General features: G+C 45.4%; 1 protein-coding gene across 6 annotated transcripts in view; it reads left to right on the top strand.

The window, feature by feature from the left end:
* Positions 1-14,958: 14,958 nt before the first annotated feature.
* The window catches only part of FOXO3 (forkhead box O3), a 120,201-nt gene continuing 108,133 nt past the window's right edge, over positions 14,959-27,026 (top strand). The window contains exons 1-2 of one of the 6 annotated variants that reach the window (XM_082404764.1): positions 14,959-15,100; positions 17,918-18,670. In XM_082404764.1, coding sequence (XP_082260890.1) covers positions 18,053-18,670 — 618 coding nt within the window. In that variant the 5' untranslated portion in view covers positions 14,959-15,100; positions 17,918-18,052. Of the gene's footprint in view, positions 15,101-15,634; positions 16,812-17,642; positions 17,774-17,917; positions 18,671-18,901; positions 18,995-27,026 lie in introns of those variants that run through there. The other 5 variants (XM_082404768.1, XM_082404762.1, XM_082404765.1 and 2 more) reach the window with 5 other exon arrangements.

Genomic DNA, 27,026 nt, shown 5'->3' with positions numbered 1-27,026 from the left:
CCTGAGGGGGGCAGGTTTGGCCAGATAACCACCAGCTATTGTCTGGTTGGGTTAGTGCTTGGGGTTATGCTTGCTTATCTAGTTCTATCCTCATTTCTCTAGGCCAAATGGCCCACATAAAGAACTGCTGTTGGAGAGGCAGTGCAGGGTTGGGGGAAGAGCACATGCCATGGATTCAGACAGACCTCAGTTCAAATCCTGGGCCTTCTGCTTACTATGTGATCTCAGGGAAAATCCTGTAAAATGAGGGGGATGGTCCCTGCTTGAGTAGGTTGTTCTAAAGATAAACTGAGATGTTACATGTAGGGAACCTACCCCCTGTGTGTAGTTAGTTAATGGCTCTGTCATCATTCTTAAGCAGAAGCCAGTTAGTCATAGCTGAGGGCAAACACTGGAGTGTGCAGAAGAAAGACCTCTAGCTCACTCTTCTCAACCTTCCCTGCCTTGGAATCACACGGCAAACATTTAAAAAAATATTAGTGCTAGATCCTGCTCTTAAAGATTCTAATTTGGTTGGTCCAAGAAGGGGCCTGGGCATCATTATTTTAAAAAGCGCCTCCTCCTCCTCAGATTCTAATCCTAAATGCTTTAGATTCATAATCTCATTTCACCCAACCCTTCCAACAATCCTAGATGGTATTCTTCTCATTTTATGAATGAGGAACTGAGGCTCAATGGTTAAATAACAGCCCAAGGTCATATAGCTGGTAGGTGAGGGGATCAGACTTAACCTCAGCGCTTGAATTCTTAAACTCCATGCCATTTAGCACTACTCTGCCTATTACATATGGTCTTTGTGAGGATTAAATTAAACACTGCCAATAAAACGCTTAGTTCAGGACCTGGAGCATATTAAGTGACAAAGGTTAGCTGTCATCATTACCTTATAACACCAAAACAGAGAATACTTGCCACGTTCTCTTGTCTATGCAATTCCATCTCAGGTAAATCTTCACCCTTTTTTGGATCCTCCACCTTTTTTTCTCCCTGAAAAAAACACATACTTGCCCTCCAGATGAACCACAGGACAGTCACTGTAATGACCTGGGGGAGGCTCTGCCAGGGTATGTCACATCTGAAGGGGGAAAAGGGAGAGGGAGAGGACAGGAGCTCCAGACTCTTGGAGAGGGTGGTGATGAAACCTGCCTGGGTTGATGCCCCAGAGGACAAGACAAAGCTCAAGCTCTTTGGTATATAGTGTTCAATAAATATGTTTTCCAGGGGAGTAGTTTGCTGAGGAGTGGGGAAGCAGAGGAAGGACTAATGAGGGTGTCAGACAAAGGATGGGGAGCAGCTATAGACCTGAATATTGGGGATCCTTCTTTCCTTTCAGCTGGGTCATATATTTGCTTGGAGGCTATATTGTGTTTGTGTTTCCTGTCTTCATTATTGAGATGGACATAGAAGCCAATCCAAGAGGGAAATGAGCACCTTGCTCACAGGCAGCGTGCTCAGTCCCTGGTGTTTGGGCTGGGTCAGAGGGAGTATCCAGCTGACCTAGGTGCAAGGAGGACTGTGCAAGGACCCAGGTGCTAGTGGTGACCCCTCAGAGGAGAGCCCTGGCATCTACCACCAATGCCACCACAATTAGATGTTTGAAATGGTGACTTTACTTAGCTTATTTTTTTTTTGAATTTTATTTTATTTTATTTTTATACAGCAGGTTCTTATTAGTTATCTATTTTATACATATTAGTGTATACATGTCAATCCCAGTCTCCCAGTTCATCCCACCACTTGCCCCCGCCCTGCTTTCCCCCCTTGGTGTCCATACATTTGTTCTCTACATCTGTGTCTCTATTTCTGCCTTGCAAACTGGTTCATCTATACCATTTTTCGAGATTGCACACATGTGTTAATATACGATATTTGTTTTTCTCTTTCCGACTTAATTCACTCTGTATGACAGTCTCTAGGTTCATCCACATCTCTACAAATGACCCAATATCGCTCCTTTTTATGGCTGGGTATATTCCATTGTATATCTGTACCATATCTTCTTTTTCCATTTGTCTGTCGATGGGCATTTAGGTTGCTTCCATGACCTGACTATTGTAAATAGTGCTGCAATGAACATTGGGTGCAGGTGTCTTTCTGAATTATGGTTTTCTCTGGGTATATGCCCAGTAGTGGTATTGCTGGGTCATATGGTAGTTCTATTTTTAGTTTTTTAAGGAACCTCCATACTGATCTCCATAGTGACTGTAGCAATTTTCATTCCCACCAACAGTGCAAGACGGTTCCCTTTTCTCCACACCCTCTCCAGCATTTATTGTTTGTAGATTTTCTGATGATGCCCATTGTAACCAGTGTGAGGTGATACCTCATTGTAGTTTTGATTTGCATTTCTCTAATGATTAATGATGTTGGGCATTCTTCCATGTGTTTGTTGGCAATCTGTATATCTTCTTTGGAGAAATGTCTATTTAGATTTTCTGCCCATTTTTGGATTGGGTTGTTTGTTTTTTTGATACTGAGCTGCATGAGCTGCTTGTAAATCCTGGAGATTAATCCTTTGTCAGTTGCTTCATTGGCAAATATTTTCTCCCATTCTAAGGGTTCTCTTTTTGTCTTGTTTATGGTTTCCTTTGCTGTGCAAAATCTTTTGAGTTTCATTAGGTCCCATTTGTTTATTTTTGTTTTTATTTCCATTTCTCTACGAGGTGGATCAAAAAGGATCTTGTTGTGATTTATGTCAGAGTGTTCTGCCTATGTTTTCCTCTAAGAGTTTTATAGTGTCTGGACTTACATTTAGGTCTTTAATCCATTTTTAGTTTATTTTTGTGTATGGTGTTAGGGAGTGTTGTAATTTCATTCTTTTACATGTAGCTGTCCAGTTTTCCCAGCACCACTTATTGAAGAGGCTGTCTTTTCTCCATTGTATATTCTTGCCTCCTTTATCAAATATAAAGTGACCATATGTGTGTGGGTTTATCTCTGGGCTTCCTATCCTGTTCCATTGATCTATATTTCTGTTTTTGGTGCCAATACCATATTGTCTTGATTACTGTAGCTTTGTAGTATAGTCTGAAGTCAGGGAGCCTGATTCCTCCAGCTCCATTTTTCTTTCTCAAGATTGCTTTGGCTATTCGGAGTCTTTTGTGTTTCCATACAAATTGTGAAATTTTTTGTTCTAGTTCTGTGAAAAATGCCATTGGTAGTTTGGTAGGGATTGCATTGAATCTGTAGATTGCTCTGGGTAGTATAGTCATTTTCACAATGTTGATTCTTCCAATCCAAGAACATGGTATATCTCTCCATCTGTTGGTATCATCTTTAATTTCTTTCATCAGTGTCTTATAGTTTTCTGCATACAGGTCTTTTGTCTCCTTAGGTAGGTTTATTCCTAGGTATTTTATTCTTTTTGTTGCAGTGGTAAATGGGAGTGTTTCCTTAATTTCTCTTTCAGATTTTTCATCATTAGTGTATAGGAATGCAAGAGATTTCTGTGCATTAATTTTGTATCCTGCTACTTTACCAAATTCACTGATTAGCTCTAGTAGTTTTCTGATGGCATCTTTAGGATTGTCTATGTATAGTATCATGTCATCTGCAAACAGTGACAGTTTTACATCTTCGTTTCTGATTTGAATTTCTTTTATTTCTTTTTCTTCTTTGATTGCTGTGGCTAAAACTTCCAAAACTATGTTGAATAATAGTGGTGAGAGTGGGCAACCTTGTCTTCTTCCTGATCTTAGTGGAAATGGTTTCAGTTTTCACCATTGAGACCGATGTTGGCTGTGGGTTTGACATATATGGCCTTTATTATGTTGAGATAAGTTCCCTCTTTGCCCACTTTCTTGAGGGTTTTTATCATAATTGGATGTTGAATTTTGTCGAAAGCTTTTTCTGCATCTATTGAGATGATCATATGGTTTTTCTCCTTCAATTTGTTAAGAATGGTTTATCACATTGATTGATTTGTGTATATTGAAGAATCCTTGCATTCCTGGGATAAACCCCACTTGATCATGGTGTATGATCCTTTTAATGTGCTGTTAGATTCTGTTTGCTAGTATTTTGTTGAGGATTTTTGCATCTATGTGCATCAGTGATATTGGCCTGTAGTTTTCTTTTTTTGTGACGTCTTTGTCTGGTTTTGGTATCAGGGTGATGGTGGCCTCATAGAATGAGTTTGGGAGTGTTCCTCCCTCTGCTATATTTTGGAAGAGTTTGAGAGGATAGGTGTTAGCTCTTCTCTAAATGTTTAATGGAATTTGCCTGTGAAGCCATCTGGTCCTGGGCTTTTGTTTGTTGGAAGATTTTTCATCACAGTTTCAATTTCAGTGCTTGTGATTGGTCTGCTTATATTTTCTATTACTTCCTGGTTCACTCTCAGAAGGTTGTGCTTTTCTAAGAATTTGTCCATTTCTTCCAGGTTGTCCATTTTATTGGCATATAGTTGCTTGTAGTAATCTCTCATGATCTTTTGCGTTTCTGCAGTGTCAGTTGTTACTTCTCCTTTTTCATTTCTAATTCTGTTGATTTGAGTCTTTTCCCTTTTATTCTTGTTGAGTCTGGCTAATGGTTTATCAATTTTGTTTATCTTCTCAAAGAACCAGCTTTTAGTTTTATTGATCTGTGCTACTGTTTCCTTCATTTCTTTTTCATTTATTTCTGATCTTTATGATTTCTTTCCATCTGCTAACTTTGGGGTTTTTTTGTTCTTCTTTCTCTAATTGCTTTAGGTTTAAGGTTAGGTTGTTTATTTGAGATGTTTCTTGTTTCTTGAGGTAGGATGGTATTGCTATAAACTTCCCTCTTAGAACTGGTCTTGCTGCATCCCATAGATTTTGGGTCATCGTGTTTTCATTGTCATTTGTTTCTAGGTATTTTTTGATTTCCTCTTTGATTTCTTCAGTGATCTCTTGGTTATTTAGTAGTGTATTGTTTAGCCTCCATGTGCGTGTATTTTTTACAGTTTTTTTCCTGTAATTGATATCTAGTCTCATCACATGGTGGTTGGAAAAGATACTTGATACAATTTCATTGTTCTTAAATTTACCGAGGCTTGATTTATAACCCAAGATATGATCTATCCTGGAGAATGTTCCATGAACACTTGAGAAGAAAGTATATTCTGTTGTTTTTGGATGGAATGTCCAATAAATATCAATTAAGTCCGTCTTGTTTAATGTATCATTTAAAGCTTGTGTTTCCTTATTTATTTTCATTTTGGATGATCTGTCCATTGGTGAAAGTGGGGTGTTAAAGTCCCCTACTATTATTGTGTTACTGTTGATTTCCCCTTTTATGGCTCTTAGTATTTGCCTTATGTATTGAAGTGCTCCTTTGTTGCATGCATAAATATTTAGAATTGTTATATCTTCTTCTTGGATTGATCCCTTGATCATTACGTAGTGTCCTTCTTTGTCTCTTGTAACATTCTTTATTTTAAAGTCTATATTGTCTGATATGAGAATTGCTACTCCAGCTTTCTTTTGATTTCCATTAGCAGGGAATATCTTTTTCCATCCCCTCACTTTCAGTCTGTATGTGTCCCTAGGTCTGAAGTGGGTCTCTTGTAGACAGCATATGTACGGGTCTTATTTTTGTATCCATTCAGCCAGTCTATGTCTTTTGGTGGGAGCATTTAATCCATTTACATTTAAGGTTATTATCGATATGTATGTTCCTATTACCATTTTCTTAATTGTTTTGGGTTTGTTATTGTAGGTCTTTTTCTTCTCTTGTGTTTCCTGCCTAGAGAAGTTCCTTTAGCATTTGTTGTAAAGCTGGTTTGGTGGTGCTGAATTCTCTTAGCTTTTACTTGTCTGTAAAGCTTTTAATTTCTCCATTGCATCTGAATGAGAACCTTGCTGGGTAGAGTAATCTTGATTGTAGGTTTTTCCCTTTCATCACTTTAAATATATCCTGCCACACCCTTTTGGCTTGCAGAGTTTCTGCTGAGAAATCAGCTGTTAACCTCATGCGGATTCCCTTGTTTATTATTTGTTGCTTTCCCTTGCTGCTTTTAATATGTTTTCTTTGTATTTAATTTTTGATAGTTTGATTAGTATGTGTCTTGGTGTGTTTCTCCTTGGATTTATCCTGCCTGGGACTCTCTGCACTTTCTGGACTTGACTATTTCCTTTCCCATATTAGGGAAGTTTTCAACTATAATCTCTTCAAATATTTTCTCAGTCCCTTTTTTCTCTTCTTCTTCTGGGACCCCTATAATTCGAATGTTGGTGCGTTTAATGTTGTCCCAGAGGTCTCTGAGACTGTTCTTGATTCTTTTCATTCTTTTTTCTTTATTCTGCTCTGCAGTAGTTATTTCCACTATTTTATTTTCCAGGTCACTTCTCCGTTCTTCTGCCTCAGTTGTTCTGCTATTGATTCCTTCTAGAGAATTTTTAATTTCATTTATTGTGTTGTTCGTCATTGTTTGTTTGCTCTTTTGTTCTTCTAGGTCCTTGTTAAATGTTTCTTGTATTTTTGCCATTCTATTTCCAAGATTTTGGATCATCTTTATTATCATTACTCTGAATTCTTTTTCAGGTAGACTGCCTATTTCCTCTTCATTTGTTTGGCCTGGTGGGTTTTTACTTTGCTCCTAAATCTGCTGTGTATTTCTCTGTCTTCTCATGTTGCTTAACTTACTGCATTTGCGGTCTCCTTTTCGCAGGCTGCAGTTTCATAGTTCCTGTTGTTTTAGGTGTCTGCCCCCAGTGGGTAAGGTTGGTTCAGTGGGTTATGTAGGCTTCCTGGTGGAGGGGACTGGTGCCTGTGTTTTGGTGGATGAGGCTGGATCTTGTCTTTCTGGTGGGCAGGGCTGCATCTGGTGGTGTGTTTTGGGGTGTCTGTGAACTTAGTATGATTTTAGGCAGCCTCTCTGCTAATGGGTGACATTGTGTTCCTGTCTTGCTAGTTGTTTGACATGGAGTGTCCAGCACTGGAGCTTGCTGGTCGTTGAGTGGAGCTGGTTCTTAGCATTGAGACAGAGGTCTCTGGGAGAGCTCTCGCCAATTGATATTACATGGCTCTGGGAGGTCTCTGGTGGACCGATGTTCTGAACTCAGCTCTCCCACCTAAGAGGCTCAGGCGTGACACCCGGCCAGAGCACCAAGACCCTTTCAGCCACACAGCTCAGAAGAAACGGGAGAAAAAGAAAGAAAGAAAGAATAATATTATTAAAATTAAAAATTAAAAAATATATTATTAAAAATAAAAACATAAAAAAGTAATTAAAAACAAGAAAGAAAGAAGAGAGCAACCAAGTAAACAAATCCACCAATGATATCAAGTGCTAAAAACTATACTAAAAAATAAAGAATCATAATGAAAATAAAAAACAACCAACAGACAGAACCCTAGGACAAATGGTAAAAGCAAAGCTATACAAAGTCACACAAAGAAGCATACACATACACACTCACAAAAAGAGAAAAAAGAGGGAAAAAATATATATATATAAAGGAAGATAGCCACCAAATCAATAAACAAAGCTACCAATGATAATAAGCTCTAAATACTAAACTAGGATAAACATAAAACCAGAAACAAATTAGATGCAGAAAGCATACCCCAAGTCTACAGTTGCTCCCAAAGTCCACCACCTCAATTTTGGGATGATTCCTTGTCTATTCAGGTATTCCAAAGATGCAAGGTACATCAAGTTGATTGTAGAGGTTTAATCCACTGCTCCTGAGGCTGCTGGGAGAAACTTCCCTTTCTCTTCTTTGTTCACACAGCTCCTGGGGTTCAGCTTTGGATTTGGCCCTGCCTCTGCATGTAGGTCACCTGAGGGCATCTGTTCCCTGCCCAGACATGACGGGGTTAAAGTAGCAGCTGATTAGGGGGCTCTGGCTCACGTAAGCCGGAGGGAGGGAGGGGTACAGAATGCCGGGTGAGCCTGCGGCATGACATTGCAAGAGCCTGAGGTGCGCCGTGTGTTCTCTCTGGGAAGTTGTCCCTGGGTCATGGGACCCTGGCAGTGGCGGGCTGCACAGGCTCCCGGGAGGGGAGGTGTGGATAGTGACCTGTGCTTGCACACAGGATTCTTGGTGGCTGCAGCAGAAGCCTTAGCGTTTCATGCCCGTCTGTGGGGTCTGCACTGATATTCGTGGCTCGTGCCCATCTCTGGAGCTCGTTTAGGCGGTGCTCTGAATCCCCTCTCCTCATACACCCTGAAACAATGGTCTCTTGCCTCTTAGGCAGTTCCAGACTTTTTCCTGGACTCCCTCCCGGCTAGCTGTGGTACACTACCCCCCTTCAGGCTGTCTTCACGCAGCCAACCCCAGTCCTTTCCCTGGGATCTGACCTCCAACGCCCGAGCCTCAGCTCCCAGCCCCCACCTGCCCCGACGGGTGAGCAGACCAGCCTCTCAGGCTGGTGAGTGCTGGTCGGCATCAATCCGCTGTGCAGGAATCTCTCCACTTTGCCTTCTGCACCCCTGTTGCTGCACCCTCCTCTGTGGCTCCAAAGCTTCCCCCCTTCCCACGCACCATCTCCACCAGTGAAGGGGCTTCCTAGTTTGTGGAAACTTTTCCTCCTTCACAGCTCCCTCCCAGAGGTGCAGGTCCTGTCCCTCTTCTTTTGTCTCTGTTTTTTCTTTTTCTTTTGCCCTACCCAGGTATGAGGGGAGTTTCCTGCCTTTTGGGAAGTCTGAGGTCTTCTGCCAGCGTTCAGTAGGTGTTCTGTAGGAGTTGTTCCACATGTAGATGTATTTTTGATGTATTTGTGGGGAGGAAGGTGATCTCCACGTCTTACTCCTCCGCCATCTTGAAGGTCCTCCGAGTTAGGTTGTATTCTATTTTCATTCTTTTACATGTAGCTGTCTAGTTTTCCAAGCACCACTTATTGAAGAACCTGTCTTTTCTCCATTGTATATTCTTGCCTCCTTTGTTGTAAATTAGGTGCCAATATGTGTGTGGGTTTATCTTTGGGCATTCTATCCTGTACCATTGATCTATATTTCTGTTTTTGTGCCAGTATCATACTGTCTTGATTACTGTAGCTTTGTGGTATAGTTTGAGGTTGGGGAGCCTGATTCCTCCCACTCCATTTTTCCTTCTCAAGATTGCTTTGGCTATTCAGGGTCTTTTGTGTTTCCATATGAATTGTAAAATTTTTTATTCTAATTCTGTGAAGAATGCCATTGGTAGTTTGATAGGGATTGCATTGAATCTGTAGATTTCTTTGGGTAGTATAGTCATTTTCACAATGTTGATTCTTCCAGTCCAAGAACATGGTATACTTCTCCATCTGTTTATGTCATCTTTGATTTCGTTCATCAGTGTTTTATAGTTTTCTGAGTATAAGTCTTTCACCTCCTTAGGCAGGTTTATTCCTAGGGATTTTATTCTTTTTGTTGCAATGGTAAATGGGAGTGTTTCCTTAATTTCTCTTTCAGACTTTTTGTTGTTGGTATATAGGAATGCCAGAGATTTCTGTGCATTAATTTTGTATCCTGCAACCTTACCATATTCATTGATTAGTTCTAGTAGTTTTCTGGTGGCATCTTTAGGATTTTCTATGTATAGTATCATGTCATCGGCAAACAGTGACAGTTTTACTTCTTTTCCAATTTGTATTCCTTTTATTTCTTTTTCTTCTCTGATTGCTGTGGCTAGGTCTTCCAAAACTATGTTGAAAAAGAGTGGCGAGAGTGGACATCCTTGTCTTGTTCCTGATCTTAGTGGAAATGCTTTCAGTTTTTCACCATTGAGTATGATGCGTGCTGTGGGTTTGTCATAGAGGGAACCTACCTCAACATAATAAAGGCCATATCTTCTCTTAACTTTACGATTTCTTTCCTTCTACTAACTTTGGGTTTTGTTTGTTCTTCTTTCTCTAGTTCCTTTAGGTGTAAGGTTAGATTGTTTATTTGAGATTTTTCTTGTTTCTTGAGGTAGGATTGCATTGCTACAAACTTCCCTCTTAGAACTGCTTTTGCTGCATCCCATAGGTTTTGGATCGTCGTGTTTTCATTGTCATTTGTCTCTAGGTATTTTTTGATTTCCTCTTTGATTTCTCCAGTGATCTCTTGGTTATTTAGTAACGTACTGTTTAGCCTCCATGTGTTTGTGTTTTTTACATTTTTTTCCCTGTAATTTATTTCTAGTCTCATAGCATTGTGGTCAGAAAAGATGCTTGATATGATTTCAATTTTCTTTAATTTACAGAGGCTTGATTTGTGATCCAAAATGTGATCTATCCTGGAGAATGTTCCATGTGCACTTGAGAAGAAAGTGTAATCTGCTCTTTTTGGATTGAATGTCCTATAAATATCAATTAAATCTATCTGGTCTATTGTGTCATTTAAAGCTTGTGTTTCCTTATTAATTTTCTGTCTGGATGATCTGTCCATTGGTGTAAGTGAGGTGTTAAAGTCCCTCACTATTATTGTGTTACTGTCGATTTCCTCTTTTATAGCTGTTAGCAGTTGCCTTATGTATTGAGGTGCTCCTATGTTGGGTGCATATATATTTATAATTGTTATATCTTCTTCTTGGATTGATCCCTTGATCATTATGTAGTGTCCTTCCTTGTCTCTTGTAACATTCTTTATTTTAAAATCTATTTTATCTGGTATGAGTATTGCTGCTCAAGCTTTCTTTGATTTCCATATGCATGGAATATCGTTTTCCATCCCCTCATTTTCAGTCTGTATGTGTCCCTAGGTCTGAAGTGGGTCTCTTGTAGACAGCATATATACGGGTCTTGTTTCTGTATCCATTCAGTGAGCCTGTGTCTTTTGGTTCGAGCATTTTATCCATTTACATTTAAGGTAATTATCAATATGTATGTTCTTATTACCATTTTCTTAATTTTGGGGGTTTGTTTTTGTAGGTCCTTTTCTTCTCTTGTGTTTCCCACTTAGAGAAGTTCCTTTAGCATATGTTGTAGAGCTGGTTTGGTGGTGCTGAATTCTTTTAGTTTTTGCTTGTCTGTAAAGCTTTTGATTTTTCCATCGAATCTGAATGGGATCCTTGCTAGATAGAGTAATCTTGGTTGTAGGTTCTTCCCTTTCATCACTTTAAATATATCATGGCACTCCCTTGTGGCTTGCAGAGTTTCTGCTGAGAAATCATCAGTTAACCTTATGGGAGTTCCCTTGTATGTTATTTGTCATTTTTCCCTTGTTGCTTTTAATAACTTTTCTTTGTCTTGAATTTTTGTCAATTTGATTACTATGTGTCTCGGCCTGTTTCTCCTTGGGTTTGTCCTGCCTGGGACTCTCTGCGCTTCCTGGACTTGGGTGGCTAATTCCTTTCTCATGTTAGGGAAGTTTTCGACTATAATCTCTTCAAATATTTTCCTCGGGTCCTTTCTCTCTCTCTTCTCCTTGTGGGACCCCTATAATGCGAATGTTGGTGCATTTAATGTTGTCCCAGAGGTCTCTTAGGCTGTCTTCATATCTTTTCATTCTTTTTTCTTTGTTCTGTTCCAAGGCAGTGAATTCCACCATTCTGTCTTCCAGGTCACTTATCCGTTCTTCTGCCTCAGTTATTCTGGTATTGATTCCTTCTAGTGTAGTTTTCATTTCAGTTATTGTATGGTTCATCTCTGTTTGTTTGTTCTTTAATTCTTCTAGGTGTTTGTTCTTTAATTCTTCTAGGTGTTTGTTTTTTTTTTAAAGGAGGAGGCCATTTATTTATTTATGGCTGTGTTGGGTCTTCGTTGCTGTGTGCTGGCTTTGTCTAGTTGCGACGAGCGGGAGCTATTCTTTGTTGAGGCGCGTGGGCTTCTCATTGCGGTGCCTTCTTTTGTTGTGGAGCACAGGCTCTAGGTACGAGGGCTTCAGTAGTTGTGGTGTGCAGGCTCAGTAGTTATGGCACATGGGCTTAGTTGCTCCGTGACATACGGGATCTTCCTGGACCAAGGCTGGAACCCGTGTCCCCTGCATTGGCAGGCGGATTCTTAACTACTGTGCCACCAGGGAAGTCCCTAGGTCTTTGTTAAAGATTTCTTGCATCTTCTCGAACTCTGCCTCCATTCTTTTTCTGAGGTCCTGGATCATCTTCACTATCATTATTCTGAATTCTTTTCTGGAAGGTTGCCTATCTCCACTTCATTTAGTTGTTTTTCTGGGGTTTTAGCTTGTTCCTTCACCTGGTGCGTAGTTCTCTGCCTTTTCATTTTGTCTATCTTTCTGTGAATGTGGGTTTCATTCCACAGCCTGCAGGATTGTAGTTCTTCTTTTTCTGCTGTCTGCCCTCTGGTGGATGAGGCTCTCTAAGAGGCTTGTGCAAGCTTCCGGATGGGAGGGACTGGTGGTGTGTAGAGCTGGGTAGGCAGCTCTGGTAGGCAGAGCTCAATAAAACTTTAATGTTTGTCTGCTGATGGGTGGGGCTGAGTTCCCTCCAGTTGGTTGTTTGGCCTGAGGTGACCCAGCACTGGAGGCTACAGGCTCTTTGGTGGGGCTAATGGCAGACTCCAGGAGGACTCACACCAATGGGTACTTCCCATAACTTCTGCTGCCAGTGTCATTGTCCCTGTGGTGAGCCACAGCCACCACCCACCTCTGCAGGAGACCTTCCAACACTAGCAGGTAGGCCCGGCTCAGTCTCCTACAGGGTCACTGCTCCTTCCCCCTGGGTCCTGATGAGCACACTACTTTGTGTGTGCCCTCCAAGAGTGGAGTCTCTGTTTCCCCCAGTCCTGTCAAAGTCCTGCAATCAAATCCTGCTAGCCTTCAAAGTCTGATTCTCTGGGAATTCCTCCTCCTGTTGCCAGACCCCCAGGTTGGGAAGCCTGACGTGGGGCTCAGAATCTTCACTCCAGTGGGTGGATTTCTGTGCTATAAGTGTTCTCCAGTTTGTGAGTCACCCACCCAGCGGTTATGGGATTTGATTTTATTGTGATTGTGCCCCTCCTACTGTCTCATTGCAGCTTCTCCTTTGTCTTTTGATGTTGGGTATCTTTTTTTGGTGAGTTCCAGTGTCTTCCTGTCAATGATTGTTCAGCATTTAGTTGTGATCCCAGTGCTCTAACATGGCACTGCTTCTGGTCAAAGAAATAATTTCACATTCCAGAGGCTGGGAAATCCAAGATCAAGTTTCCAATAGGATTTGGTTTCTGGTGAGAACTCTTTTCCTGGCTTGCAGATAGCCACCTTCTCACTGTGTCCTCACATAGTGGAGAGATATCTAATGTCTCTTCCTGTTTTATAAGGATAACAGTTTTAGCAGATTACTTAGCTTCTTCAGGTAAAATTTTTTAAAAAAATGTTTGTTCCTCCAGTGACTGAATTTACAAAATGGAGTGGACAGTTACCACCTTAAATCATTGTAGAAATAAACACGGTATGATAAGTAGGGAAAATTTTGATAAAAAATTCTACTGCAAAGGTAATGCTGGCACTCTTTCCTAATCAACAACCATAACTTATTCAGCTTTCCTATACTAAACACTTGGGTGAAGAAATGAAGGACCAAGGAAGCCTTCAAGAAGAAAGCAAAGGTCAAAGCAATTTCAGGCTAAAAGGGAACAATCACTCTGAGTTTTCAAAGGCTTGCCTATAGGGACACATTACAAGTGTTAATTCTTTGGGTAAGATTCACATTTACCAGACTGAATGTTTATAGTCACTGCCATTTGAAGTTTTGATCCTCAACTCATTAGAAAATTACCCAACACTGTATGTATGACCTCTTGTATTTGTCTTGTACTGCTTTTAAGCTCTTGAAATGCTGAACTTTTAAACGTTTCATCCCCCTAAGACTGTAAAGCTTTTTGAGGGAAAGAGCTTTATTATGTCCCTACCCCTGTTAATCACCAAGAGGGTCACAATGAGCTCAATTAATCTACTGAATCTTTTAACTCTTTCATTTTTTTTGGAATGCCCTTGGGATATGCATTCTGTAAATGGACACTCAACATGTTTATAGTGAAAATATAATGGCTGAGAGCCTGGCCAGTGTAAACACATTCTTTCTACGTCTTAATGACAAAGGATTGCTTATATTTAGAGAAGAAAAAGGGTGATTTCTTTTACAGTGTGTTAAAGTATTAAAAAGAAGCAACTGAAAGTTCTTTGGATTTTATGCTCTACCACAGTGCAAAGCCCTGGGTAATCTGGTCTCCTGGTTCTTCGTGCAAAGCAGAAAATCAGACTCAGTGTAACAAATTCTACTCAGCCTTGGGCACTTGAAGCTGAGAGCTGTGATCGTACATCATCTTCCACACTGCCAGCTTATAAACGAAATGCAAACTCTGGGCTTCGCAGCGGGGCAGGCACACAACGAGAGGAGCGGGGCCGCACGCAGAGGGGTCAAGCCCAGGAAGCAGTCAGAGACCTCTACCCCAGACCTCCCCCTCCGCAGACAACCCGAAGTAGAAGCGCAGTTGTACGTGGGCAGAGATGTGTGCCCAAGAGACGGGCAGAGATGGACCGGGGACATTGGGAGCAAGGACACAAACCACGAAGGGTGATGGGAATCCACCTCGTGGACGGTATTTTGTGCCAGTGAGTGTGTGAACGTGTGAAATCTACTCCAGAACGGGTGGCCGCGGAGCCCGGCCTGGCGCGGCCTCCAGGGCGAAAAGAAAGAGGTGGCTTTGTTCCCGGGATGTGAATGAGGGAGCCGAGGCCGAGCTTACAAAAGGCAGCGTTCCGCGGCGAGAACACTTGTCTCGGTAGGGGCTTGGACAGCGCGCGAAACTCGCAATCAGGCTCCCGGCCGGAGCGGCCGGCTGCACAAGATGCCGGCAGTGGGGACAGCCTTGTTGGCCCCTGAGCTTCGCTCGTAGAGGCCGTGGCGCGGGCCCCGCCGCGTCCCCCAGCCGGCGCGGGCGGCCCCACGCGCCCGCCACTCGGCTGAGCTGCCAACACAACATTCCGTTTAAAAATAACACCCACGTGCGCTGGTAAACAAGCGCGCGCTACCGCTGGTGCCGCGCGCTCATGGCGAGCCTGTAAGGCGCGCCCGCGCGCGCGCCCGCCCTTCTCCCGCACGTGTCTGCCGGCTCCGCCCGAGCTGCGCTAGCGCGGCCCAGTCTCCGCCCCTTCGGCGGGCCGCGCACCGCCCAGGAGCCCCGAGACCGGCCGCTGCCGGGCCCTAGCGCCCCCCGTGTTACCAGGCGTGCCCCGCAGAATGCTCTCCAACTTTCCTCCCCTGATGCCACCTCATCGAGGCTGGACACATCGTCTCAGGTCTGCTCCTTCCCTCCCCTCCCCGGTCCTCTCATGTCCCTCTCCTTTTCACTCTCCCTCCCATCAGTGCGCGGAGGACTGGCTTCTGGTTCGCCCTCTCTCTATCCTCTCCTTCCTTCCTTCGAATTTTACTCGATTGTTTATTATTTGCTGGGGGGCGGAGGCGGGGGGCGGAGAGGGGCGTCTGGGGCCTGGTGACGGGTGGCCGCGGCCAGTCAGCGCGCGGCGTGGCTTGACGAGTAAGCGGCGCGGCTTGACGAGTAAGCGGCGCAGCGAATGGCGACGCGGCGCAGAGATCCCGGGTCACGCGCTTGTGGATACAATGACATCATCTGTTTGTACGCGTCGAACTAGCTTGGTGCAGGGGCGGGGCCGCGCGTCACTTGAGTGACGGGTCCTGCGCAAAGCCCGGAGCCTGGAGTCGGCCGGGTGGGCGGATTCCTGGGTACGCTGGGTTGGACCTTTTTGTGTACGGGGTTGTTGCGGAGTCCGCTTTGGGCTCCAAGATATTTCTAGTGACTTGGAAGGATTTGGGGGGTGGGGGCGGGGAAAGATATTTATAAACCAAAGCGGATAGAATTTTGGTGTGCGTGTCGCATGTATTGCATTCTTAGTGCACAAATGAACGACTTTGGGTACTGATCGTAGGATAAGGACTTGTGAAGATATTTTTCTAAACCTAAAGGAGTACTTTTCTTTTAAAAAGTAAAAAACGCACAATTAGGTGTTTTGCCGTCATTTAAAAATTAGACTCATTATTTCCCATTCACAGTTGTTCAAAATTTGTTCTTGCATTTAGGAATGTGGAATAATCTGCTTTTCTCCCGAGTTACACTTCTCCCCTCGTTTGCCGTGAAATTCACGAAATGTGAAACATGATTGCGGTCAAGCGTCCTAGGTTAGTGCAAACCTCTTGGTGCCTGATCAAATCTGAGGGCATTGGTTTATCGAAGTCCTGAGGGCACCAACATCTTCGCTTGCCAGTATTTTCACGCTGAGGTAACCCTTGCCATCTGCGGTCAGCATCTTATCTCGGGTGTTACCTGGTGTCGGGTTCTAATGGGGAACCGGACACCAGGGCGGGCGCAGAGCCTGGAGGAGGGACGCGCTAGCTGGGGACCCCCCGGTGCCAGGCGCCCTGCTCCGAGTCAGGGAAGCCATGCGACTGCGCTGGTGGAGGGTTTGGGGCTCTGCGGGCCCCCCCCCTTCTCCTGGGCCAGCGCCGCGCTTTGTTGTCGTTGAGGCTCGCGGGAGAGAGGAGGAGCCCGGCGGGGACCGCTGCTGGAGCCTGCGGAGTCCCGACCTCCGGCGCGCGGTCTCACACCCAAGCCCGCGGCTCCGCGGGGCCGGGTCGCGCAGGCTCGCGCGCGCGCACACAGACACGCGCGCACACACACGCACACCAGCACACCCGGGCCCGCCGCCCAGCCCTCCCCCTGGGCGGGGACCCGCCCGCCGTCAGCTTAGGTTGAGGCACCCTGCGTGTGTCTATAACTTTGTGCTGCTGCCGCGGCCGCCCTGCTCGTGGAAGGGAGGAGGAGGAATGTGGAAGGCAGCAGCGCGCAGGCTGACAGGCGGTTCTTCAGGCGGGCTGCGGCGGCGGCCGGAGCGCCTCTTCTTGGCCGAGGTTGCGCGCCCCCTCCTCGCCCTGCCCCGGCCCCGCGCGGGATTGTGAGTCCTCCCCCCTCGTCCCTGAAGGGAAGGAACCCAGGTAGGCGCCGGAGCTGTGCAGCGGGTCGGCCGCCTTCCCGGTGACTCCGGATCTGCTTCTGAGCTGGGCCAGGCGCTTCCCTTTTCCCTCCCCGTGACTCGGTGTGCGCGCCCCTCTTCTCTCCCGCTAGTGTTTTTAAAGGACTTGAGTGAAGGGGGAAACTGTCAAGATGGCAGCAGCGGGAGCAAGGAGGTGATGAACGTGCTGGTCCGGGTTTTCTGGCGGCCCGGGAGACTTGGTGCTTCCTGACCTGTTGGAAGATTGACGTTCCGACTTGCCCCCTCCTCTCGCTCTTTACAGGGAAGGGGGTGGAGTACACGACGCCCGCGGGAAAATAAACCACACAAACCCCCAAAGTGGCCGCTGCTGCTCGGCTCGACCCTTTGCGAATACCCGCCGAGCTGCTTGCCCCCCTTCTTCCCTGTTTCTTTTTTTTTCTGGAAGTGACAAGGGCCCGTTTGCTCTCGGACCCACGTTCACTCTCTCAGCCCGCGGGCGAAGAGGGGAGAAGGGAGCTGCCCGTGCCTTCCCCGGGCTTGGGCCCTCCGCTAGGAGGAGGGTGGCAGGGGGGGCGCGGAGGCGGCAGGGCCAGGGACTGGGAGAAGAGCCGAAGACGCCACAGACTTTGGCGGCGTCGCCGCGGGAAGCACTTGAGCGGGCCGGAGCGAAACATAAACAAACGCACGCCCGCCCAGACTCAGGCTCCGACCGCGGCTGGGCTGCGCCAGCTCGGGCTGCTGCCCGCTTTAAAGGCGCGGCCCGCGCCCCTCCCCCTTCTTCCCCGCCCCTCCCCCTTCTTCCCCGCCCCGCCACCTAGCCCAGGAGAGACCTGCAGCTTCCGCGGCGGCGGCGGGGGAGTGGGGAGTGCCCCGTGAGAGTCCGTCCGTTCGCTCCAGTCTCCCCAGCGGCCTGGTAGGGGGGCCGCGTCTGCTGCGCCGGGTCCGCGGGACGCACGTCTCCAGGTCTGCCTGCTCCTGGGAGGCGGGCGCGGTGCGATCGGGAAGCAGTGGCCGCGGCGGCGGCGGCGGCGGGCGAGGACTCGCCGAGGACTGGGCTCCAGCCCGGGATAACCAACTCTCCTTCTCTCTTCTCTCGTGCTTCCCCAGGCGGCGGCAGTAGCGGCGACGGCGGCGCCCGGGAGCCCGAGCCTTCGCGGCGCCCCCGTCCCTCCCCCGCCGCACCCCGCCCCGGCGCGAGAGGAGAGCGCGAGAGCCCGAGCCGCGGGCGGGCGGGCGGCGAAGATGGCAGAGGCGCCGGCCTCCCCGGCCCCGCTCTCTCCGCTCGAAGTGGAGCTGGACCCGGAGTTCGAGCCCCAAAGCCGGCCGCGCTCCTGTACGTGGCCCCTGCAGAGGCCGGAGCTCCAGGGGAGCCCGGCCAAGCCCTCGGGGGAAGCGGCCGCTGACTCCATGATCCCCGAGGAGGAGGACGATGAAGACGACGAGGACGGCGGCGGTAGGGCCGGCTCGGCCATGGCGATCGGCGGCGGCGCGGGCGGCCCGCTGGGCTCTGGACTGCTCCTGGAGGACTCGGCTCGGCTGCTAGCTCCCGGAGGGCAGGACCCCGGGTCCGGGCCAGCCCCCGCGGTGGGCGCGCTGAGCGGGGGGACGCAGACGCCGCTGCAGCCTCAGCAGACACTGCCACCGCCGCAGCCGGGGGCGGCTGGGGGCTCCGGGCAGCCGAGGAAATGCTCGTCGCGGCGGAACGCCTGGGGGAACCTGTCATACGCCGACCTGATCACTCGCGCCATCGAGAGCTCCCCGGACAAACGGCTCACTCTGTCCCAGATCTACGAGTGGATGGTGCGCTGCGTGCCCTACTTCAAGGATAAGGGCGACAGCAACAGCTCTGCCGGCTGGAAGGTGCGTACCCACCTGGGGCGGGCGGCCAGACCCGCCGGGCCTCCTGCGCATTGCGAGACGCGCCTTCGATTCGTCGGAGCGCGCCTGCGGGCGCCGGGGAGAGGGGTTGGCAGGGAGAGCCTCCGCTGTGAGGCTTTGGGGGTTCTGTGTGACCCCGGAGGAGGGGAACCCGGGGATGGCCGCGCAGGCGGCGGGAGGGGGAGAGGAGGCTCCTGGGGAAGCGTCGGGCATGGCCAGGTGAGGAGAGGGCGCGAGGGACGCCGGCGAGGGAAGGACAGACGGACAGGAGTGCATTTGCCGGATTCCTGGGTCATCGCAGAGGAGGTAGGTCCTCGGCCAACTTTGGAGTCGATTTCCCGGTAGTGGGTGCACGCGAGGCCGCTGCGGGTGGAGTGAGGGGACGTGTTTGGGAGTCGGTGCCCGGAGGTGAGGTTGGATGTGTGGATTCCAGTTGGTCGCAGGAGCATGGTGTGTTGTGACTAGCTGGATGAGAACCCTTGTGTCCAAGTTTCGGGCTTGTGGGTGTTAATTAATTCCCACAGGCATATCGATCCCGTGGCAAAAAGCAGTGGTTGTAAACCTTTTCCTGGCCGGTTCTCTTTCCTTGCCTGTGTTGACACCTGTATTCCTCAGAGATGTCTCAACAGCAAACCTGCCTCGGAGTAGCCTGAGATGATTTGGGACCTGGAACGGGCCAGCCCTGCCACCTCGACAGGGACTAGCCACACCTGCTGCTTCCCCACTGAGGCCTGGACTCTGGCCCTGTCTGAGGCATGGGCTCCAGGTGTGGAGGACCGGGGCCTGGCGCTTCACCTAAGCCTTTGGGAGGGAGGTTTGCTGGCAGGGCTGGACTGTAATGGCTTCTACCTATTATTATAAGTGAACCTGAAAAGAGGCTCTCTACTGCTCCTTTTCTGCCTCTTGGGGCACTGGACACGTGGTAAGGAGAGAGGTGTGGAAAGGCCTATGATGTAATGACTTCCTGCAGTTGGGCATCCAAAGAGATTAACTCCTGTGCCCCTGCTGGGCTGCTGATACCCAGCTGCTTTGCTCTTGCACCTCATCCTCCTGGTCCCGTCTCCTAAGATATGAATGTGTACCAGGCAAAAGAGAGCCCTGTGCCTTGTGCAGTTGGAGATACATATCATTTGTCAGTTGCTTCTATTAACAAGTTAGCCTTTTTTTTTTTTTAAATTAAAGAGGTAGTTGCTTTCTCCTTCTGTCCTTTCCTTCGTTGTCTTTGGGGAGCCCTGTACTTCCTGGATTCCAGTGGTTGTGTAAAATAAGAATAATTTGACCTTAGGCGGAGAACTGAAACACTTTAGAAGAGTCAGTGTATGAAAAAGCTAAAGAATTTAGCGTTATTGACTTTTAATTTGCTTTAAAAAAATCTTGCAAAGTGCCTTTAAAATTTTTTTTATATGGCTAGTATTGGGAAGGGCTAGTTTAGATACTTTAAAAGGAAAACGTGTGCTTTGATATTATTCCACAAATCTATCTCATCCTTGAACAAATGCTGATATTATGAATCTTACATTTGATTTAATTTTATTGCTTTGCAAAGGAATATGAGTTGTGTGATACGAGGGATATTTATGAAACAGATGAGAGTTTCATTTCAAAACAGTGCTAATGTGATACCTTTAAAAATTGAGTTTCCAAGTGGATAGTAAGGGTTAATCTCAATGTTCAGTGTTAGGAAGGGGTGAATTTCTGGGATCTAAGAAGATGGATTTTGGGGGGTGGTGGGATATTTTCCAAATTTCTCACACTTGAAATTTAGTCCTACATATTTTGAATTTGGTGCAGAAAATCTATTAGTTAAAAGTTAGCTTTAAGTTAGTTAAAAAGTTAACATAGGAAGGGTTTTTACCTTTCTTATTATTTTTAAGATTATGAAGGTAATTTAAACTGTACAAATAATGTTTCTTGCATCGTGTTTATAGTTAAAGATAATACCAGTTTATAGTATTTGAATTTTATATAGTATCTGAATTTAAGATTTGTGTGAAAAAGTGGTATTACCAAAAGTAGCCATGAGTTGAGACTGGATTAATTATGTTTTCATGTAGCTTGCAGGATTTGCAATAGAGATTTTGGACCTAGTCATAAACTTTGTGGTTTTATGTCCTAACTATTTTTGGTCTCATGGTTTCTTTTTTCCTTCTCTGTTATCTCATCTTTCTTTAACTAAGATCTTATGAAATACTGTGAATTGAAACTGCCCAGCCCTAATATGTTTAATACAGGTCACATATTCTATGAGTATTTTTACTTGAAAATTTTACACCAATTCCATTTCTGAGTATCACACGAAAACTAATCCTTGAAGACTATAGGGATATAATTTAGTTGAAGAGTTTTTGTAAGATGACCTTTATCAAAAGATGCAGCCATGCAGGAACTTCCAAATCTTTGATGATGGAGAATGCCCTTTGAAACTGGGGCTGCTGGTTTCACATTCCGATTATGACTAATAGCCAAGCTTTTTTGTGCTTGTGGTTTAGTGGGGGGTGGAAGAAGAGGGACAAGGGAGAGGTCAGGAGCTAATTGTGACCCATTTCCATGCATCCGAGTTTCAGGAGTTGATTTCTATCATGATTAGTCATTTTGGAAGCATGCATGTGCATTTAAACCACACTACTTTCATTCTGAGTTATGCATGAAGGTTTTTAACTTCTAAAAATGTCTAGAATTCAGGTTAACCTCTCCTAGTCATGTGTACACATAGGCATAATATGCAGGGTCTAGGCCTTACTTCTTTTGTAGCTTTTTGGGCTATTGTATTATGAGATCTTGTAACCAGAATTATCACTCTAAGATCATAGACTGAATTAGAAAAGAGGACTTAGAGATCAGAATTGAGACCAGTGGCTCAAAATCCTGGTTGCATGTTAGAATTACCTGGGAGCTTTTAAAAAATACCAGTGCCCAGAGAACCTGATTTAACTGGGCTGATGTGTGGGCATTGGTTGGTGGGGTTGTTTTAGTTTTATTTTGAAGTTTCTCAGGTGATTTTAATGTACAGCCAGGATGAAGTTTGCAGATCTCCTTCTACCCCCTTATTTTATAGATGAAGAACCTGATTCTTCAAGTTAATCACTTTTCTAAGGTCACACAGCTAGTTAGTACAGAGGTAGTTAGTAGCCGTGGTTCTAGAGATCTTTTTTACACTGTTTTTCTCTTTAAATTGATCCTTTTTAAAGGTTATTTATTAAATACTGAGTAGTCTTATGTAAGTAGAAGTTGTTTTCCTGAAAAGCATATTTGCCTCTCAATCTAAAAAATCTTGGTTATTGTTTCAGCATTGGAAGATGGATGATTATTGATGGAGGCTGAGTGAGTGCACAGTGTTTTTAAAGCTGTCTGGTGCCTATCAGGATGGATACTTAGGAACTATTAAGTGACGAAGGAGGCAAAAAAGAGAGCATTTTAACAAAAGGAGGAAGCTCTTGGTTAACTGAAGTTTGTCGGATGCAAACTGTGCCAGGGAGAAAGGTGATGGCTATCTTGCAGGTTCCCTTACCTCGGGCATGAAAGTAGAAATGAATAATCAGATGTGGTTAAGAGGGGAAAAGGTTACATTTCCTTTAATTCAGATTCAGCTTACTTGCATCGCACCTGTAATTGAGCTGGTGAGTTGTCTGTTTCCTCCTGTCTCAGGCAGACCTCTAGGACTCCAGGGTTTACCTGGTAAGGCCCATTTATTACTGATTGTCCTACACACGTCCACACATCTGTGGTTCCCGTGGGTCAGGGCACAGTCACGTTAGGCAGCCATGAGTTTCTGTGGTGGTTCCTACAGTTTCATAAATGTAAGATACTGTGTGAGGACTTCTGCTGCTGCTGCAGAGGATGATTCTTCAAGAGACCGAGTCTTCCTTCATGTGAGAATGTGTCCTCTCACCAGTTCTTACCAAGGTTGAAAGATGAGGGCTGACCCGCCACATAAAGCTTGCTCACGTCCTCACTGTTCTGGCTTTTTAGATGAACGCACCCAATTCCTTTTCAACATATTGTGTTTAAAAAATGTTATTTTAACTGCAACTTTGATGTTTAAAAATATTTTTAACAATTTCAAAATGACAAACTCATAATAATTCCATATTGGCCTCTAATTTTGACCTCAGTCACCTTCTGGAGTAAAGGGCCAGTTACGGTCGTGCCATGTATGAGGAATCTGTCTGCAGCTTGGCCCCTGTTGCTAAAATGCTGTTTTGTAATTTCCTTTGGCAGTACTGTCTTCGTCAGTGATTCTCAACTAACATACTTCCTCTTTCTACAGCAGCAGTACACCAGGGGGACTGTTTTTCTTCTTTTTCAAAGCTGTGTCATCGACCTGTGAGGTGAAGAAATTGGCCCTTTTAGACTTTGATCGGTGAGCCCCGTGTAGCAGAGAGACTCTTTTAAAAAGAAGCTGTTTGTTTTGATATGTTTATCTCCTTCTTCGAAAATGAAATGAAACTATGCAGACTTATTTTTAGGAGTTTTTAGGAGGATTCTATTTTAAGAGAATGACACCATAGAAGAACATCTTGTAGTTAAACTTTTTAATACTCTAATTGTGATGCTTACTTAAAACCTGCAAGGTATTTTTATTTGGAAAATTAATGAAGAAGCCTTGTCCCACTAAAAAATCATTTACTTGGTTTTCAAAAAGTTTAGCAGACACCATTCATCCAAAGATCTTTATAAAAATGCAAAGATAAGACTTTCTAGGCCAGTGCCTTCTGGGGAGGTACCCAAATTACCCATTGCTGATCAGATTCCAGATTCCCTGGGCTGGAGAGAATATGGAATTTATTTTGTTTTCATACTCATTCATCTTGTCTGTGAGGAACAGACTTGCTCCTATTTTTGACTCCTCATTTTTCTCCTCACCGTATCCTGTATCACAAATGGAGGAGCCCTGAAGACCACTTTGGCTTTTTGCTGCTATAGAAGGAGCTGGGGATGACACATATGTAGGTGGATTAGTATCAGTGGATGATACAGCTGGCGTACAGTAAGTGAGTAAAAGATTGGAAAGAGAAAACCTTTTTACCCGTTTGCATTTCATGCCATTTGATTCACTCAGCAAGTATGTATCAACGGCATACAGTGTGCAGGGCGTTCTGCCGGGCCCAGGGATGTAGTGGTAGCACAAGGCAGATAAGGTTCCAGTTCATAGGAGTTCGTATTCTCTTGGGGGAAGACAGAAAATAGACATGCAAATCTGTGCTCTGTAAACTTGTCCCTTCTCTTTGCCTTTTTTCCCCTCTGTACTTCTACTTTCCTTAGTGCTTCGGCTCTCTACAGAGAAGTTATCAGCCAACGGCAAAGTCGAAGTTGAGCTCTGGCTTGGAGCTGGCTTTTAGCTCTCTGCAGATCATCTTCAGCTTGCTTTAGAGATGCAAGGCCGCTGTCACCTGGCTCCTGCAGTTTGGGTTTGTTTGGGAGAAGCTGGGGCCTTCCCAGGCCCACCCGGATTAGAGCATGCCTGTGGCCCTGGACTAATCTGGGGTCCCCAATTCTGTCTCGTGGGGCTGTGGTATAGGACCGGCCTCTCGGAGTAGATGTGGAGCCTTGATGTAGTCGAATCATCTGTATTGCTTCTTGCCTCAAATTCAGAACTAAACGAAGTCTTAAAAATCCTCTAACTATTTAATTTTGCAAGTGAGGAAACAGGCCAGGAGCATGTGAGGGACTACCTCAGGGACCCACAGCTAGCAGGGGTGGAGTTAAGAGTGTCTGTGTGAACTGAACCCAGGGCACAAGTGTTCTGTAATATCTGTTACTAACCATTGTGGTTTCACAGCTGTTCGAGTCATCTCCATTTCTGCAAACTCTTACTTCATTTTCTCTCCTCTGCTTCCCCTCCCCCATCCTCTAGGCTGGCTGGCAGGACAGTAGCTGTGTTTCTCTTTTTGCATTCTGCATCAGCACTCTCCGCTCACCTTGCTGGAAAAACCTACTCTCTCAACCCCACCCTACCCTGCCCACCCTCTGACTCCTGTCTGTTCCTTTTGCCATTTTTCTGTGACTCCTGTATATTCTCAACTACAGTGTAAAAGCCTTGAAAGCAAGGAAGGTGTCTAACAGACAGAAGCATTTCTGATGCTGGGATCTGCTCTTGGGATCATTACATCCTCAGCCCGTGAGCTTAGCCTTGTTCTGGGACAGTGACACTGAAAGGGGATGACGTGACTCAGGAGTGGGATGACGTCATGTGTAGAATCTTTTGGATGCTTGTAGCCATGAAGGTGGCCCAGACCTCCTAGCGCTGGTGTCGATATGATGTAGTGTAATTATGAAATGATGCTCTGCTATCTAAGGCATTTCTTGTAGTGTCTTATTTCTGCAGTTTTAGTGTAGAGGTCCTTGAAAACTTCATCAGTGCCAGTCACTACCCATCACAGAAACTGAGGGAAACCTGATCTTCGGATGACTTTTCCTTAAGAGAAGGTTGAAACCAAGTCTTCCCTGTGTGTGTGGACCCCACTTTATGCAGCATCAATATGACTGTCTAGAAAGAGTCACCATGGCATTGTTCAGCCTAAAACGTATATACTTACCCACTATAGGAGCAGAGCTGTGGTGTAAAACTAAGTTGTCCATAATGTTCTGCATTTGGGGGTATAAATCCTAGATGTACGTGAAGTTTTTTTTATGGATTGGAAAATAGAAGTCACATATGAAGGAAGGAGAGAGAGCGAGCAGTCTGAGCTGGACCTTTCCAGGGCTAGGGTGCAACTCTTCCGAAGCAGTTTTCTGAATAGGTGGTTCAAATAGTGATTATCATAGGAGATCCCGATTCTGATCGCATCACTGCCCAGACAGGCTCAGCATCTAACCATTTTATTCTTGACTGAACAACTTTCATTTCTCAGTATTGCAGTTTCCCCAGTTGGAAAAAGAAGTATAATAGCAAACATCCATAGAATATCGTGATGTATCACTCCTTCCCGGTGAAACACAAATGTATAATTAGAGTATGTTTCAAGCTGGGCTTTTTTTTTTTTTCACCCAAGAGTGTGCATTTTCACTTGGACCTTTTTTTGTGGTTTTAATCTTGAGGCTTTTTCTCTGGAGTGTGTTAGTCCCTACTATGGGATAACATTACAAAGTGAAGTAGACTTAAGTTCTCTGGTGGCCTGTGGTACCTGCACTAATTTGCTACTTCTATACTTGTCTGTGGTGAAGAAGCCAGGTTATCTTCTGGGGGCTCACCATGCCTGGGTGTCCAGATGCACCCCTGGCCTGCAGTGGAGAGGTGAGCTTAGAGCAAGGAAAGCTGTGGCATGCTTGTGGGGCAAAGCCAAGGTCGGAAGTGGCCCCTGCCACACGCAGATAAGCAAATGCATTAGTCTTCCTCTGGAGTGAACCCGTAATAAACCCAACAGATGCCTTTGGCAGTTTTCAGTATGTGTTTTGTAATTTCTTATTTATTTCTTCGAAGACTTTTGCGTGTGTATGTGTGGGAGAATCCACATCATATTTTTCCTTGTGTTTTGGATGTCTAGTGAAATTAATAACTTGGCTCCTGAAACCATTGAGAATTTTCTTTAAATTTAGAGCCAGCAGAGGGAGTACCCAAGTCTTTAAACTGGTCTCAAGTTTTTTTTCCCCACATAGCTAAAATAATACCTTGGTTAAAAACAACAAAAAAAAGAACTCTAAAGTGCTTCCGTACAGGCTTATGTCATTGTTAGAAAAGGATAATTTGGAGGAGGGAGTGTTTAAAAACGCAAGGTAACTTTTTTAAAAGGAAACTTTGGTCTTCTAAGACCCATGGTCCAATTCTCATCCCCAAATAGTTAAATGAAAGCGTTTTTCACTGAAAAATGTCTTCCCCTGGCTTACATCTTTTTACTACTCCACTCTTGATAATATATGTGAATGTTCATCTATACCTGATACCAAACTTCACAGTATGTCAAGTGTCTGGGTCAGTGGATGGTTCTGTGTTTTAGTGCTCTTTTGATTGAGACTTTTGATATTTTCCAAGATTTCATTTTCCTGTGGGTGAGAGAAAGGCAAAAGCTACATTATTCCCAATTCAAATTTAGTAGTTATGGATCCACTGGAGATGATAACTTTGACATTTTTATCATCTAAAGTTCTGTAGTTCTGTGCAGCCGTAATTTGTCATCTCCCTCCACTTTGCCCCATATTTTTGGTGGTGGTGGTTTATTTTCATTTGGCAGCTGTTCTGGGTTGAATAGTATCCCCCCCCAAATTCATGTCCACCTGGAACCTCAGAATGTAACCTTGTTTGGAAATAGGGTCTTTCCGGGAGTAGTTCGTTAAATTAAGATGAGGTCATATTGGATTAGTGTGGGCCCTAAATCCAATGACTTGTATCCTTATGAGGAGA

Source organism: Balaenoptera borealis, assembly GCF_965194805.1.
Source record: "Balaenoptera borealis genome assembly, chromosome: 9".
NCBI lineage: Eukaryota > Metazoa > Chordata > Mammalia > Artiodactyla > Balaenopteridae > Balaenoptera > Balaenoptera borealis.
The sequence above is the reverse complement of the archived record's forward strand: the minus strand, read 5'-3'. Positions and strand labels throughout refer to the sequence as shown.